The sequence below is a fragment of the Oenanthe melanoleuca genome, chromosome 1A (genome assembly GCF_029582105.1).
Source record: "Oenanthe melanoleuca isolate GR-GAL-2019-014 chromosome 1A, OMel1.0, whole genome shotgun sequence".
Lineage (NCBI taxonomy): Eukaryota > Metazoa > Chordata > Aves > Passeriformes > Muscicapidae > Oenanthe > Oenanthe melanoleuca.
In genome coordinates this window covers 37,486,677-37,504,913 of record NC_079334.1, presented here as the reverse complement: position 1 = coordinate 37,504,913, position 18,237 = coordinate 37,486,677, and the positions used below count along the sequence as shown (strand labels likewise).

At 40.6% G+C, this 18,237-nt stretch overlaps 1 protein-coding gene across 1 annotated transcript; it reads right to left on the bottom strand.

Annotated features, from left to right (window-relative positions):
• Nucleotides 1-11,817: 11,817 nt before the first annotated feature.
• IL26 (interleukin 26) lies at nucleotides 11,818-17,958 on the bottom strand. Its single transcript, XM_056482634.1, has 5 exons — nucleotides 17,788-17,958; nucleotides 17,364-17,420; nucleotides 15,823-15,954; nucleotides 12,017-12,082; nucleotides 11,818-11,904 (listed from the first exon to the last, which is right to left on the bottom strand). Exons 1-5 carry the CDS (start codon nucleotides 17,956-17,958, stop codon nucleotides 11,818-11,820), a joined length of 513 nt encoding a protein of 170 aa, XP_056338609.1.
• Between the last annotated feature and the right edge of the window lie 279 nt (nucleotides 17,959-18,237).

The window sequence follows — 18,237 nt, the reverse complement described above, 5'->3', positions numbered from 1 at the left end:
TTTTCATTGTGCAGTTGCATTTGTTTTCACGGGGTAAACTTCCCGGTTGTTTCACTTTATCTTACAGATGTATTTATTGTTAGTAATTAATACTCATATTTAAATTGGAAAGTACACAGTAGTGAAAACAATCCTGCTTTGATTTCTTATTGAATATTGTAAGTTGAAACGTCATCATCTGGGGGAGAAAATCTGATGATTTTCTTGTTATCCGTTACACAATTTATAATTGTTAATTATCACGTATGTGCATGGAAATACAAGTGTGTAGGTGTGGGCACATGTTGGAGGCAAAGTCAATTATCTTTTCCAAGCATCAGTAAGAAAATATCCATTAAATGTTTCAAACCAGCCTAGAGAGTGGACATTTTCTGTCATAATCATTTGGAAACCTCCACAGGACGTTTCTTAGAAGAAATCTTCTATGTGGTGCAATCTTTTCTTCTAAAACAATCCAGGAGACGGTTTGGTGGGGATTCCCCTCACCTGCCAATCTCTTTGGTGCCATTCATAACTGTGTGACTAAGCAAGCCAGTCATCCTTACTCACAGAGAAAAAGCAAACCAGTACACAGATTTGGTCCTACCTGTTTCTGCCCAGCCTCCAGCACACATATGAGAATGCCACAAAGTCAGGCTGACAAGCAATTCATCCACAGATAACATTTTACTTAGAACCAGACTTCTTGAGAGGAGTTTACTTGCAATGATTTTTCAGTTAGATTCAGAATTTCAAGTGAAAGAAGAAATAGGCAAGAACTTTGCTTTTTAGTAGTCAAAAAATGAAGAAGGTTCTTCACACCCTAAGCACATTTCCTCTTCATCTCCACAGGAAGTAAGTCTGCCTATAGAAGAGCCCCTGTGGGTCGAGTGTAGAGGCACTTCACTTTAAAGTTGCTCATCTTCCTTTTTCAAAGGCCTGAACTAACAACTATGAAGTGTTCTGAATGAACATATTCTAGTCCTCCTTAGGAAGGTATTTCATTGCTTAGTAATAAATGCTTTTCAAAAAGATCCAAACACAAGAAATGAGAAACTGAATTCTGTTACTTTTTGAAGAGACTATGGAGTTTCTGACCCCAAACGACAATAAAACAAGCTTTTAAAAATGAAAAAAACAAATATTGCTCTCCTTCTCCACAAACTGCAAAAATACTATTTTCAAGAAAAACAAAATACAGTTTCAAGTTTCATACTTTAAAGTAATCAAAATGCAGGTACTGTGGCAGGTTGAGTTGTTAATCTTTTCCTAAGGAAATGAAACTTATGCAGTTTTTTAGCTGTCAGTTCCTTCCTCGTTAGTAACTTTTGAGCATTCAGCAGTTTCTTCTGATTTTGAGAGACTCAAAAGTCTCACAGCATAGTTAACTCCTTCCACCTTCACTGAATTTGACAGCCAAGCAAATGCAAGATTGTCTACTAATGATGATACCAACATGTTGGTATTTAAAGTGTTTATATGAGTTAGTTACCATAAGGAGGGGAATACCTTTCCTAGCACTGCTGTTCAGTTATTGGGAAATAATATTAATTTCATCAATAATTCATGGGTTATTAATGATTTAGGAAAGTATTAATTTTATTAATATCCCTATTAATATCTAGGAAAGTCTATATGGCGATTATGAAAAACTTTCAAAACTTATGAAAAAGAGTAGTGAAAGGAACCTTCCCCTGCCACCTAAATTGGTCATTCTGTTTTGTAGTAATGTATACAGGGCTCTGGGCTTTTACTTTATCCTTTTTTAGTACCTCTGGTTTTGCCACACCAGCCTATTCTATGCATATTTGTGCAGCAGAATTGAAGGGGAAACTGTAGCATATTGCCACAATAGCTAGGATGGGTTTATTTTAATCTAGCTAGTGTGGATATCAGTAGCAGAGGAGCTGTGATTCTCCAGACTTTAGCTGTGGTGTTCTACCTCTGCCTCCCTGTGCACAAGCAAAGTACAACAGTCCTTCCACACTTTGCAAAAGTACACAGACAAGCTGAGTGTTAATGGCAGAGAGATCAGAATTCAGGAACACCAACTCATCAGCACACTTGACCTGCCCTGCCTTTTCTGTAAGAGAAATTTCTTCTGGAACACTATCAATTCTGGTTCAATAGTTGCAAAAAAACCAAAAAAAACCAAAAAACCAAAAAACCAAAAAAACAAAACAAAACAAAAAAAAAAAAAAAAAAAAAAAAAAAAAAAAAAAAACCAAACTTCAAAGACATTTTAGACTGACTTTTATACTTTTTCTGCCCACATAAGGCAAAAAGACATGTCAGCAAGATCCTTTGTGTTTGTGTGCCAATTGTTTTACATACAGGAACTTAAAATCAATCTCCTGATCACCACTCACTTCACTTTGCCTTGCATTTGGGAGGACTCTAGGAGCCAGCAAAATTTAGTTCCTTTCAGATAAAATAAAACTGGAAAGTGTTTCCTGAAACTCTCTTGATGTTATCCTGTTGCTAACAGGAGCTCAGGCCAAAGGATCAGTCTAGAGTAAAAATAAAGCCATAACAAGCACAGTGTGGAAGTTGGGTCCTCAAGACCTGTAGTATTGCTCCTTTTGCTACTGAAGACAAAAGTTATCTTGCAACAACTTCAGATCTTACCTGAAATGTTTAAGCACTGAAAAGAAATGGTCTAAGCAACGGGAAGCATGAAATTAAAATTCTTTGTACTAGACCCTGACCCAGAATAATCAGATGCAAGTAGACAGATGAGTGTATAGTAATAGATATTTGTGGAAGAAGCAATTAAATATTTGAAAGAAGACATGGATCTTCTCATTTATGTGTACACATGGAAACACATTAAAAATCCCTCTAATTTATGGCATGACAGCTTGAATTGCACTTACAAGAGCCTGTGGTGGGATGCATCAGTTTCTCCTCTGCTTCCAAGGAAGCCTTTGTGTCCAGGAGTCAGTGATAATGAAGTGTTGCATAGTTAAAGAAGGAATGGATTCACTTTGTTTTTTTAGTCATGCCAAATCACAGATTTAGGATGATATTCACAGATTTAGGATGTGTGTGGGCCTTTTTGACTGAAGGTTAGTACTACTGGAAAAAAGTATTATTACAGTAGAAGCTCATTCTCTGAATAAGAATGGATGTTGTCATCTGAGTTGTAACTTATCAGTTAAACAATTATATTTTAATTTCAAAAAGAAACCTTTTGTTTCTTACTAATATTTCCAAAAGAAACATTACTTGAAGGAGCTAATCAATGGGTCAGAAACTAAAGATAAGCATGAAGAAAAACCCAGATTTCTGCAAGTCATAAGTGTGAAATTACTTAGAATCTGCCTCAAAAGTTGACAAAAAAAAATGAGATAGACAGGACTGTAAGTCTTCTGCTGAGGACCTGGAAGTGCAGGTGGATGGCTGAATGGAAGTGGATTTCACCTTTGCAGCTGTGAAGGCAAACGGTGTCCTGGGCTGCACCAGCTGCATCAGAGCTGCAGCCAGGGGCTCACAGGACATCCTCTCTGCCATTCTGCTTGGCACTTCTCAGACCACACCCAGCACAGTGCACCAGCTTGGGTCCCCCCAGCTCAAGAGAGACACTGAAAAATGGGGGAATGTTCTGCCAATGGCCTCCAATGTGATGGGAGGGTTGAAGGTCTCTACTTATGAAGAAGGACAGATGGAATTTGATTTGTTCAGCCACAAGACAAGAAGGTTCAGGGGTATTTAATTGCAATTTCCCACTACCCAAAAGGTAGTGAAAGAAGGTACTTTTCCCTCAGGTCACAGTGAAAGGATGTGGTGCAACAGGCTCAAATTGCTTCATCATGAGAAACAAATGCCAGAGTGAGTTGCCCGAAGAAGCGGTGGAACCTACCTTCAAGTATTCAATACTGGGCTAGGCAGGATCTCAAATAACTAACCCACAGTGGCACTCACAAAGGAAGGCTGGAGGAGGAGAATGACTCCATGGTGCCATTGCTCATCACAGGAACCATCAAGGCAATGCTGCAATGGAAATGGACACTGTGAAGGTTAACTGGGAGAGGTGCTTCCAGGAGACTGAGGGGAGCAATGCAATGTACATTGGTGAGATAAACCTGTGCTATATAGAGTAGTTCAAACTAGAAATGGTCTGGAACACAAACAGAGAGCTCCTGTTTTATAAAAGAAGAGTAGAAATGTTGGGATTGTTCAGCTTTAGAAAAATAAAAGCTGAGAAGACCCAGTTATTATTTGAACTACATTACAGTGAGAAACAACAAATTCAGTTAGTCATGTAGGCTAACAGAATAAACTGACACCAGACAAAATGTCTATAAACTGTCCATGAGTAAAGTCAGGCCAGAAAATGAAAGACTTCTCTCAATCAGAATGTGAAACTCTGCAACAGCCTTCCTAATAAAGAAACAGAGATGGGTTCATAGGTTAAACATTTCAGAGGAACTCATTCCATCACAGCTTAAACATTTCAGAGGAACTCATTCCACTCCTGTGCTCAGTATCTGGAGGATGTAAATTATTAAATACTTAGAGATTCCATTTACAGTCTTAAAAGTGATAATTTACACCAATTGGCCTGGTCACTATCTGTCTTACTGCTAGTTCCAGCCTAACTGAATTTCCTGGATTTAACACTGCAGAGTACAGCTTTGCTGTGCTTTCTTCCATCTAACTGAGGAAACATGGAGTTTCTAATGAAGTCATTTCTGTAGATGAATTGCAATTGGCTGATTTTTTTTATCTTGCCTCTCATTGATGGGATCAAACTGATATCTTTAATGTCTTGTACCAGAGGCCAGATTTTCTTATAATTCTTTAAATCCTTTGCAATATTCCAATGTTTCACAGAAAGGAAAAGCTGGAACACACTCAGAAAATCAATAGTGAAACAACATATAAAAATTACATCTTTCTGCTTCCTCTCAGTAGTCCTCATGCACAGATGAGTTGAACACATATATTCATTCTTTTTTCCATACCACAACACACACAGTTTGTACCAATTCTCAAATCTTTTTACACTCATGGGGGAAACCCTCATTCAAGAGTTTAGGCTGGGGAATTGCTCTTTAATAGATTGCCACTAGATTTGAATGGCCTCTTCCTTTCCTTCTATAAAACCTCCCTAAAGAGCCACTTATCTTTTCTCAATAGAAAGGAGTAAGCACCAGGATCTTGCTTCAGATGATCTAAAACCAGATTGTGCTGAACTTGTCTATCAGCTGAGGGCAGTTTGTATCAGTCAGATATTTGCCACCATCACCCTTTGGCATCAGCAGGCTCTATTAGGGGCTCTGGCCATGCAAGCTCAGTTGGCTGGTCCCAAAGAGACCAGACCACTGACTCAAATTGCAGCTCTGCATCTGATGCTGCAACCCCCTTTTGCATTCTCTGCAGCCCTGCTATTTTCTCCAAACTGTGAGCTTGTCCTTGTGCCCTGCAGTTGTGTTCCACCTCGGATCCACATCCGTGCCCTGGCGGGTGTCGCTGTATGTGAAGCACTCTTTCCCCACAGCAGGGAGAAAAACAGGTTGTCTTTTCCACTGACAGCCTGTGGTTTCTCATTCACAAAAAAATTTTTTTCCTCACATCTAAGAGTGACACTTGTAAATAGCATTATCAAGTGTCTAATTTAAGGCACCTGTGGTTTATCTCAGCAAGCTTTCTTCACCACTTGGAAATTGCTGCTGGTTATTCCTTAGTCACTATACAGGAACAGAGAAAACTTTAGACTGACATGACAAAATTTGCCTAGGACACGTCAGCGGGTTCTTCACGCGTGGTTAGGGGCAATGAGCCGGGCTGGCACAAACCACTTCGCTTTCACACGGGGAGGGAAAATCAGAAAATAATTGATGATGCTCTATCCATGTTCAACATGGGCTACAGGCTTCACCTACAGCAACCAAACCACCAGGTGTGTTCTGCTGTTAACGACTGCTCATTGAATGTTTAGTAAGACACAGCAAACAAAAGGCTCCCCCGCACCACGGGACGTCGAGGAAGGCACTTCCTTCTCATCAGCTCTTTGAAGGCACGGCCAAAACAACCTGAATAAGCAGCAGTGGCAGAAAGTGGAAGGAAAAGCATCCATTATTAATATTAACAAGTGATGTATGTCATTAACCCCAAACTCTATTGTTATGTCAAGAGTGTGAAAGCCTTTTTGAGGTCTTAAATAGAAGAAAAATAAGATTTTATTAAATATGAAGAAACATAATTGATTAAAGGGCTATTTGAAAAGCAAAATCAAACCTGTGCACACCTTAATATCTTAGTATCTATAGTATATACAATATCTACATGAATCTAAATATCTATATATAACTTCATTCATAATTTCTGTTTAAGTTTCCTTCTTTTCTCTGCAACTCCAGCTGCTAGAAATTTTACATCCAGCTTTCTTCAAATAGATTTTTTTAAATGTGCAAAATACAGCAACATGCTGAAACATATGGATAAGATCCAAACACCCCAGGATCCTCTGCTCACCCACCATCACTCCTCTTCTACACTTCTTCCTCAGGTTGCCTCTACATCTATACATCCACTAAATAGAATTAAATCTGTGTTTTCTCAGGTTTCAATCTCTGGTGATGCAAAAATCAGGGAATGGTAATCAGATAGATGATATTACTTTAATATCCTAGCATAACATGTTCTTCTGCTCTTTGTCAGCTTACTGAGGCAGAATACCTATTAGAAGCCAACAAAACTCTAAAAAGGGCATCATGACCTGAGATGAGAAGGGGCAAATAATTTATTGATGAAGGGTGTTTCAGAAGTGAAACATCTGTGACTTCTCATCTGCCTTAACCCTGTTTCAAAATTCATTCAACCCTTTCCTCTTACATGACTCTACACTCGCCTGCAATTTGTCATTCACCTCACACAAACATTTTGTGACCAGGCAGTTCTCATAGGTTTCCTTTCAAGCACAGAAGCAATGTCCCTTCTCCTTCAGCTGTGGCTCTGTTCAGCTCTGTAATAGTTAAGACAACTAGAAATGATGCAATGGCCCTTCAAATTCAGCCTTCAACTGGATAAAGCCTTGAGCAGCCTGGTTTGACCTCCTGGTGTGCCCTGCTTTGAGCAGGAGTTCAGGCCAGAAGCCTCCAGAGTCCCTGACAACCTCATGTATCCTCTGGACCCTTGTGCCTTTATGATCACTGATGCCTTTCATCAATCCACTCCATCCAAAGGACAGAAGAAAATGATGAATAAAGTTTTGCAATTCAAACTTACTTATGACATATTTCACCAGTATCTTTATTCCATAATTATCTCCATCCTCAATCGATGGTATTCCTATGCCTCCCTCCTTTTTCCCTCTGGCAATCAATGCTCCTTTAGAGCAATAAACTACTGGCTGCCTTTACATTTCTAAATCACTCTTCCACTGAAGCCAACAGAATAAGAATGTCAATCCAGACACTTATATTTCAATAAGGACAGATTTGAGGTGAGACCGTTCTCCACACCTGTTCTTAGAGAATGAGCATTCCAGAGCTCAGCAGCTCCTGGCAGTATTTCAGAGGGAGTAGCCCTAGGGCACTCATTATTTGCAACATGAAGAAGGTTGGCTAAAGATGGGAGAAGCTGTATGGTGGCCACTGCAGCTGTACAGAGACTCCCATATCCCTCCCATTCCTGTAACAGCACTGCCTGCCCAGGCACCCCCTCTCTTGGCAGCCCCTCAATTGCTGGGGGGAAGATGACTTGACTTGAGTATCTGGGCTCACTGGCTACTGGGGGCTATTTGGGGAGCATCTCATTAAAGCTGCTCATAAAGGTCCAAGCATTTCACCTTTGGTCACACATCTGTGCAGTGAAGACTCTGCTATTGCAGTCTCTATGAACTGGTGCATGTTGTGGGTACAAAGAAACAGTGACCAAACAGCCAAATCCAACTCAAGCTGCATCACTGTCCAAACACCATTCTTAATTCCATGTTTCAGAAAACAGTCTTCTAATCTGATCTTCTAATCCTTCTGATGCTCTCTGAGGAAACTGTCCCAGCATTTGCCAGGACTTGTTTAGATTGGAGATTAGGAAATATTCTTCTCTGAAAGCACTGTCAAGTTGCAACCAAGAAAAGCTGTCAAGCACTGGAACAGGCTGCCCAGGGGAGTCACCTTCCCTGGATGTAGGTAAAAGACCTGTGGATTTGGCACTTGGGGACATGGTTTTATGGTGGGCTTGGCAGCACTGGGTTAATGGCTGGACTGGATGATCTGAATGATCTTCTCTAACCTGAACAATTCTATGATGTTATGATTCCAACATTCTGTGACTACATTAGAACACCAGGACTGCAGCTGAGATCAGGAATTTGCTGTTGATTGTTGGACCTACAGCTGAAATTATTTAGTAAGTGATAACCCCTGCTCTGAAGATTTTGCCCTTCAGAGAAAAAAAAAAAAACACTTCAGAGAAACCATAAAATTACATTATCTTGTATGTGATGGAAATTGTCTTCGCTGACTGTTGCTGTACTCTTTAGATAATACCAAAACTGCATGTGCAGCTGCTACTTTCCACTAGATCAGTGTTTTTCAAGAAGTTATGATCTAGTGACAATTTTAATGCACAGCCACATGTTTTTCATTCTTGATTTTGCAATAACAGTCATAAAATACCTTTTTTTTTCCACATAATAAGTCACTGCTTCAAAAAGACCAAAACAGTCTGATAAGACAAGCCACACTAAGCAACAGTGACATCAATTAACATTACATGGGAAATAATTTCCTTCTGAGGATTTCTGTATGCTAAATTAACTTGAACAAATAATTGATGGACTTTTTTCCATTTGTCAAAGGAGAGCAGTACCTTAATAAAGGAACTTGTCTATAGTCACATAAGAATTCTATAGTAAAACTAGAGACTGAAATCATAATCAGTTTGCTGCTATATGCCCATCATTCTCACCTCACAAAGTTCAATCTTTCTAACCTAATTGCATATCAGATAGATATCCAAGGAAACTACTTATGAAATACACTCTAACACTTTCTCCATCAACTGAAGCCAGCAGTTAACTGAGACTAACACAAGTCTTGTTTTCTAAGAGTGACACCTAGAGTCTCATCAGTAAAATTAAAATGCACTCCTTCACTTGTCTGGTTTAAAAGGCAACAAGCTTTTGTCCATACTTAGAATTGCCAGTTGAACATATTTAATACCAATTATTTTGCTATGTTTTTGTGAAAACTCAAAGCAATATTTGATATTAGGTAGCCTGCATATGGCATGTATCACAACACTTTTGCCTTAGGGAAACTCCTTTATTTTGCAGATGCTGTATTTTGGCTTTCATCCAGGAGTGTTTAATTGGTTTGCAAATGTGGTTTTCACTGCTGTATGAAGGGATTCATCATTCCCAGAGGTACTCTCATTTTATAGGAAACTAAGAGTCCTCAAAGTGTCCCGAGCCATATGGAAAAGGAGGGCTGAAATACACAAATCCTAAGCTTTTATGCCATAAAATAGTTTGAATTCCTTGTCAGATGAATGGAGGCTGAGCCTTGCTGCAGGCTGACCTCAAACTCTGCTGTGGGAGGTCTGCTGGCTGCCCATGCCCACTGCAGGACTGACCCCAGTAATGCATGTGGCAGGGAAGGTGTTGCTTTGCCCTTTTTAAAGGTCATCTGTCTCTTCATGTCTTCGTGTGCCACCCACTGACTGGATGTGCAAAATTTCCACATGATAAGTCTTTGGCAACTTGAATAATCTCCCATGGATCTTCCCAGTTAAAGGTGGCAGTTTTTCTGTTTGCAGCTGTCACTGGCTACCTTCTGAGGCAGAGAAGCAGCAGACCCTCCAATTCCCACAGACACAGGGCTCCCAGATCCCAGACACTGCTCCCTACCAGTGCAAGTACTAGGCAGTTACGTCTGATGAAGGCTGGAGAGGCCATGCCCATGGTCAATTTTCTATTCCATACACCAGAGTTTGGATAAAAAGCACTGGAATTGAAAGGAAATCTGAATCTCATGATAATGAGCTATGTGAAAAAAATCCATGAAAAGGGACATTGTAAATTACAATTGTTAAATTACATGCTCAAAAAAGACCATGACATCAAATTTTCCACTGTCCCTCTAATTAACTATTTTGTCTTCAGCTGAAAAAAGTATTTCTCATAACAACTCCCTTGTATTAAACATTTGCCAGAAGAGGAACTAGCTCAGGCTCATCAATGTCATCCCATTAATGGTTTCAAATGCTCCTGATAGAGTAGAATTATGAGATTTGAGTATTTGCAGAATTTCAGCCCCATGGAACTGCCAAACATACAGACTGGGAATATGTTTGTCCTGGTTTGGAGGACAAGTGGCTGCTAAGAAAGGCAAAAGACTCTCTTTGAAATGGAGAATGTAAACCCTCTCCCTCTGAATTGTTATAATTTTGAAAATAAGGGGCTCTCAGGCAAAGATATGGGAATTAGGAACAACAGTTCTTTACTAGGAAAATTAAAATAGAAAGACAATATTACAAAGAACAATCCCAAAACACTGACAGAGTCAGAATACAACCTGACACCCTGTCAGTCAGTCAGGGTGTTGGTAGCAGTCCCATTAAATGGTGGCTGCATCCTCCTGCAGTGGCAGATGTGGTTCAGCTGGAGCAGTGCTCCTGTAGAAGGTGCAGTTTTCCTCTGAAGATCCAGGGATGATGTGGAAAGGTTCAGCTTTCCTGCGGAATCCAGTGCAAAGAAGGTTTCCTTGGTGTTCAAAATCTCAGTCTTTTATCCAAGTAGGAAAGGCTTGGCTCCTCCCCCTGGCTGGAGCATCTCCCAGTGGGATGATGGAATTTTATCAGTCATACAGTGGGACTCAATGGCCCAGCAGCAGATGATATCTTCCTGGAGGGAGGATGGATTGTGGAAAAGATAAAGATGATTGCCCCACCTGGTTTTAAAGATGGCCCATTAGCAGATAATGTGTGCCACGGAGATAAGGAATCACTACCCCACCCGGCTTCAACAGATGGTGATAGAATACACATTTCTGCTCACATCCTGTATTGCAACCCAAGGCAATGTTCATCAGCTAGATATTTTCTCCTGATGAATCTTTTAAAATGTGAGAAAACTAGAGCTCCATCTTCATTCTGCCCTATATGAAAGACATTTTGGAAACCACTACCATCAACTTTCATAAACTTCTCACAAATCATTTTACAATCCCAGTGAAAGCAATACATTTATTGTGTTTTCTGGGTGTCTGATCTCGTGTAGATCATGTACATCTACAGGTCATTCATGAGTCTGAAAAAATGCTTTTACAAGCATTGTGTTTTTTATCAAGGATCAATTACTACCTTAAATTAATAATAAAGATAAGCAGTATATAATTATTTTTCTTATTTACATGTAGAATGGCTTGTGTGTAAGTTATATATCCACAACCACAAGCCCCAAAAGAAATGCAGCGTAGGGGTGGGATTTTCCAAAGTGATCCTCATTGCTTTGAGCTGTGTTCACACAGGGTGGCACAAGCCCTGGCAGGACCTTGCCCAGAGCAGATGGGATGCTGTGGCTGATCCTCAGGGAGCAGATTCCTCATTCTGCTGGTGCAGTGTGTTTGGAGGCAGCTGGCAGGCAAGCAGGCAGGCAGCATGGGGAGCACAGCAGGCTGCTCTGGCTGCTCCAGAGGCTGAACAGGCACAGCTGCTGTGCCAGGCTGGCCAGGAAAGCTCGTGAAAACCCATTTATGCCACTTGTGTTACAGAGGGAGTTACTGCCAGACATGTTGTTCATCCAGCTCTCAGTTCATTTTCAGGCCTTTTGAGGATTGATCTGCTCTTCTCACTGAACCAGTATGGTGTCTGTCACCTCCTCATTCTTCATATGATGGTTTGTATGTAGGCCTGAACCCAGGGAAGGAGAATGTCCAGCTCATGGATGGCCTTGTAGATTCCCTGATCTCCAAGCTGTTGAGAAGATAAAGGCATTAGAAAAAAAAAAGCCCTTGAACTAAAACAAAAGGAAAAAAGCTACAGCCTTTGAACAATGCAGTGGGGAGCCAGCAACTCCTGTTCTTACCTTAAGAAACATTCTCTTTAACTTTCTGACTGCAGAAGTTAACCTTGTAGATGGAGCACACGGAAGCTGAAGGATGAAAAAGACCCAGAGATGCTGATATAAAGGCACAATAATGAATAAGAGACCAGCCCACTCTGCCCCAGTGTGGCACTGTAGGGCTACCAGTAAAATGTGTGATCTCAGCACCATTTCAGTATCTCCCAGTACTTCAATGTGTTCTTTTACCTCCCTGCTTCCTGACGAGTTCACAACACCCAAAATTGGTACTGAGTACCTCTAAGTTTTCTTATCAAACACTTTCTATTTATCTCAGGAATCCTTACATAAGCTGCAGTTACAGCTTTTGCACATTATATTCTAGCTCTAAGATTCAAGGTCCTTCAGCTCTGAACCCTCAGAACCTCTGAACCCAAGAGAAGGCAAAGTAAAGGGCCAAAGACCATTGCAAGGCACAGAGAGCAAATTTGCACATTTCTGCAAGCCCTCCTAATACTTTTATAAAGTTAATTTATGTTTTTCTCTGTTTCCCCTCCCATTTCTCCACTGTCCGACTAATGACAGTCTGGAGGGCTCAATTGTCTCCTCACCACCTATTTCTGGCCACTCAACACTGGCCACCCAAAACTGTTCCAGATGGTTTTCTAGAGCTGCCAGACTAAGCTTTCTGAGCAACATGGCTTGCTGATCCTCAGCTACATGAGGATTGTCAAAAGGGAAGATGCATTATTTCACAGAAAAAAAAAATAATAAAAAGGAAATATTTGATGTTTTCCTATCTACAACATGTTTGAATAGAAAACAGACAAAGGTCCTCATCTCAACTCTTGGAAGGAAACAGCTCCTTTGAAATGAATGGTTAGTCCCTTTCTATCTCACACACAGCACTTTAAAAAGGAGCACAAACATTTGCAGGTTACCTTTTGTGCTTCCCAAAGTCAACTCACATGATGAAAGTGGAAAAAAAAACCAGATCTTTAAAAGAGAGTGTAAATAAAGGTAGATTTTAAAAAATCTTCCACCAGGCCAGCTCTATCTAACATGGAGCCCTTATTCTTTTCCTTTTCCTTTTTCTTTTTAATGATGTCCATCTTGTATGATACAGATTTCCACAAAATATCTTTTGTTAGCATTAGCTGAACTGACCTTAAATGAGCATGTTGGCTTTAGTGGTGATACACATTACAGACTCTTACCTTGCTGTATGCACTGCAAGTAACTAAATGAGCTAGCCAGCAAGTTAGAGTATTGAGAATATTACTCAGCTTGAAGTCCACAAGCTCTGCCTAAAATGAAATATTAAAGACTCTGCTGGGAATATGCTGTCCTTCTGCACTCCATTCAGATATGAGAAAACACTTCCACAATGAGCTACTGATGTAGGAACACAAGTCCAGCCTCAGAAGCAACTTCATGCTGTTCTCAGCAATAATGACCAGGGCACTCTAGCAAGTAATGAGGTCAGTGGTGCTGCAGGTGGATGCTCTAAATATCCAAGGAAAAATGTCATTCCCTTGACCTTGCAGTCATAGTCTGAATGAAAAAGTCTAGCTTTATGGCAGAAAATCAGTTTAGATATTTTCAAACTTATTTATTTTTAAAAACTGAACTTGGGGCCCTATACCATTGAAAAATATTAATGCTTCCTTGTTTGGACAAAACCAAGAACTGGCCGGGTGAGACTCATAATATTGTGGTATAATCATTGGAAGCGGTTGGGAGGCAAACACTGTTAGGATTTTTAGGTAGCATACATGCCTCCAGCTGGCTGAATTACAGCCCAAATTTGTGAAAGAATATAAGGAGAATACCATAAATGTATCACTGTTTCCCTTAGTTGTATAGAGAACTTCATTCTTGAAAGGTAAACAATTAATTATGTAAGTTTGTTGTCGTGGTGGGAATCCCTTCTGATAAGCATCTTGTAGCTCAACTAGATAATAGCAACTGAAGAGCTCATGTACATGGATGAATGAGTGCTAATTTATTGAGGAATAATATGACAAAAAAATCTCAAGTTTACTATTAGCAAAGGACCCATTACTTTCACTTTATTAAAAATTTTTGCTGTTCTTTCATATACTTTTGTATTGTTGGGTTTGAATTAATACATCATTTCAAAACATATTCAAAACATTTCAAAAAATATTAGTTTCCAGAAATGAGCTGTCTCCTAGAAAATCATGGTAAGCCATCATTTCTCAAAGAGCTGTTGTTTTTCTTCTAGCAAGGGCAGTCTTATCTCTCTTAGCAGCACTTTTTAAGACCCAAAAACATAAGTTGTTATGTTTAGACTTCTATTGGGTAAAACACTGGCAGTAATTATGAAAAAGAATGCAGGAGCTCTGAGAAACCTGCAACATTTTGTCTCCATGTAGCAGAGAAACAAATGTATTACAAAGCTATCTAGCAAACTACAGCCCCTGGATATTCTGAATTCAGTCACAGTTGACAGTCTAAACTCCTGTGTGTACTGGCATTTGCATAGAATGTAATTGTTTTTCCAGACAAGAATGTAATCTCTATAAGGCATATTATACCATCTGAAATTATATTAACACATTCTGGAAGTACAACATTATCTGGAATTTTGACAGACACAAATAATCACAGCAGTATGTTTACAGCAGACTGCTCTGAATAATGGCTGTAAATCACAACTGTTTAACATAGTTTGAAATACAGAACCTGAAAGCTGGTTAAGTTTTCTCCCATTAAGATTTGAATCTTTTTGCATTATGCAAATATACCAGTTGAGTTCTGACCTATAATTCTGCAAAAAGATCTCTGCAGCTATTTGTTTTTGCATTCCAAATATTTTTGTGCACATAGAACTGTCCTTTTTTTTCATGCTACCAGGCAATTCAGATTAGACAAAGTTTCAATTAATTTAATTCATTAATTCGTTGACTTGCCATCCTACTCTCACTTTTTAAAATCACAAAAGATGTTTGCTGAGATATCTATGGCTATATTTCACCCTAGGTCAGGCTCCACTTCCTGGCACAAAGTTATTTGTGAGGACTTCAGGTTTAGTGGAGAAAAAATATCCATAGGATATTTAGTTTTAAGACACACCTTGAAAATTAGATGAGAAATGACCAACAAGGGATGGCATCACCTTAGTGCCCTACCTGGTATGTTAGTAAGTATATTTGCACAGGGAAAAGAGTGCTCTAACTGCTGTCCTGTTGGTACTTAGGCAGAGTTGGTAAAAGCACCTCTTCTCTGGGGCACCTGGAGACATTTTGCTGTGAGCAGCATCACTCTCTGACAACCTGCTCTGCCTGTGAGCACAGCTAATACATAGGAGCTGCTCCCATGTGCTTCACAACTGTGGTCCCTGCTTACTCATGAGACACCACCAGTTCTTTCAAAATTCAGTATGGAGGAGCAGAGATGACATGTGAGTAAAGATTACACCTGCAGAGGGTATGTTGTTGAAGAAGGAAAGTGTTACATCACAGAAACTTGAGCAGCCACATTTCTCCCTGCGATCACCCTGTTTCTTTGAGCTTTAGTGATGAGAGGGCAGCACAAGGTGACATCGTGAGTAGGGAAGTGGCCTGGCTCCATGGGATCACCACCACCTTGCACACTCCCCACAGGATCACTCTGGGAGGGAATGAAAGGAGTTAAACATCCCTGGGCTCAGTGGAGAAGCCCTTGTGAAGCTGGGTACCGTGTGGCATGGGACACCATGACTCTGAATCACCCTCTGCCTCTCCATCTGCTGAGAAACTGAGATGGAGCCCTTCCCTAACCTTCCAGATGGACAAAGTTAGCTTAGCTCTCAGGAATATACTCACACAGGCATCCATGTTTGCTTGCAGGACCTGGAAGGCACTAATAAAGTACAACTTGTCCCTTCCTACCTCAAGACGGCTGAAGACATTTTTCACATAGAAGGAGAGGAGCTGATCTCGAACACTGCAGTTTGTCTGAAAACAAATCAAGTAATGATTTGCAGGTCAACTTTGGCCTAAAATTTCAGCCTCATAAAAACATGCATGTTTAGAAAGTGTGCAATCAATAAAACATTTTTGTGAGTTTTAGTATCCAATTGATGTGCTTCCTTTTGTCTCAAACAGCTCAATTTACCTCTATGGTTTCTGAAGGAAAGGCAGGAGGGTGCTGTGCTGGCAGGCACAGGACTATTGGCAAGACCAATCATGAACAAAAGTGACAGCAACCAATTAACACACAAAGAGTAAATGGAAGATGACCTAGGGAGTTAAGTAAGACCATCTTGGCCAAATTGTAGGAGTCATGGTGGGTGTCACTTTTCCATTCCTCCACATCACTGTCCCATGCCATTTGATATGCTGTTGGGTATCCAGCCCATCCCTGTCTGCTGTTCCAGAAAAGACAGCTCCAGACAGTCATCCTGTCAACTCTGTGTCCTATCTGCCTTACCTATGGGTTCTCTTGGACATCTAAAGGTGTTTCAAATTATCATATGCCTATTTTTAGGCAATGGAATGGAGTGTCAGGTGTGAGATTCCTGTCAGGAGGGTAATGCACTGGCCACTCAAATGTGGATATCTGTGTGTAGGTTCCACAGACAAGTGAGGAGCCTTCACTCCCAAGGCAATTGGTGAAGTCCCAGGGGCATCAAAGGCCAATTGGTCTACACTTAGGGATAAACCAACTCAGTTGGCCCTGCAGACTAGAGCTCTGCAAGAAGAAAACTGAAACATCTCACACACTTCCAGTGAGCTACAATTAGGCTCCCCAAGGTCTGCTTCTCACCCCCATGCTGAATTGCACTGGGAGCTCTGATGTCCCTCTTCCAGTGCACCTGCAGAGCCCTGAGCTCAAAGCAGCTCAGCTCTCTGCAGCATCCTCGGGCTATCCATGGTGCTGCACAGCCCTGCAGAAGGTGCCTCAGCTGCAGGACACTGGCTGTGGCTCTGGCCCTCCTCTGAGGGCTGGGAGCATTCCTGGAGGGCTCACAAGCAGCCAGGGCTCACAGGAGGAGTGAGTGCTAGCACAAGCACACTGCTCCCTGGCCAACAAACATCCTCACCCCAACTTCCCTGGCAGAGCATGACTCAGCTGCCTACAAAGAAATGCCTCCAGGCAGGCTTTCCAAATCCACCTCTTTCTCCCCATACCATGATTGACTGTCCCTTCATGTTCAGGGGAATATCCCTTTCTTGCAAAAGAAATACACTCTTCCTCTAAGCAGAGAACTTCATTAAGCATGTGGCTTTCATAAATGTCTTTCCCAATTAAACACAAGTGATTTTTGCGTCAGCTGTCATTGCTTTTGATTACATATTCCTGCTTCTATTGACCAGAGGAAAGTCAAAGTAAGAAAATGGGAAACTATGAATATAAATCTTACCATAAACAACATTTTTGTAGTCTTTTTAAGCAGTCTCGTGGTCTTGATGAGATCCTTCTGTAAAATACAAGGTGATAGTATTAATTAACCCAAGCAGAGGAAGGGAGACAGTTTCAAGCCTGGTTTGTACAAAAATTAGTAACAGTAATATTAATCTTTATCATCTTCTTCAGACATAGGGTGAAGACTCAGCAAATCCTAGCCTAGCTGCAAATTTATTTCATGGAAATCTCATCCAGCCTCTCTGTGCATCTTCTATGCATAATTTTTTCCCACCTTTACAAAAGAAGTAGCTGCATTACCCTGACTCTCAGGACTGTAGAGATCATTCAACTTATTAAAGTTTCCAGAAGCTCAGTAATTAAACTAATAAAGAAGCATTTATAAATAAAATCAACTTTTTCAATTAGTGGGATCAACTTACAGGAACAGATGATTTTAAACTAGTTGCCTTGATATACAGGTTCTCTGTCACCTGGGAGAGGAGTCCTTTTCGGCAGGTATGTTTTCCTGCAGGTGACTTTTTGCCTTCCACAGCAAAAAGACAAAGCAGAAATAAAAAATGCCCAGATCTGAAAATAGAACATCCTTTCATTTTGCTCCCAAATCTTCGAGCCTCTGCAGTCACAGCAGCATGTGTGATGCAGCCAGACTGGTTAGATGACAGAGGTTAACCTAATTTTGTTAACCCTCAAAGCAGCTTCTTCCCCGAGATGCTCACTCAGATAACCTATTGCTCATGTGGTGGCTGGTCGGTGTTTGTGCTGTGCTTTTTTATACATCTTGCTCCACTTTCAACAAATTCGACCACAATCATCTGTGACGTTTTTCTAAACTATATCTCCATATTTACTGGTAACAGGGCCAAGGTTTC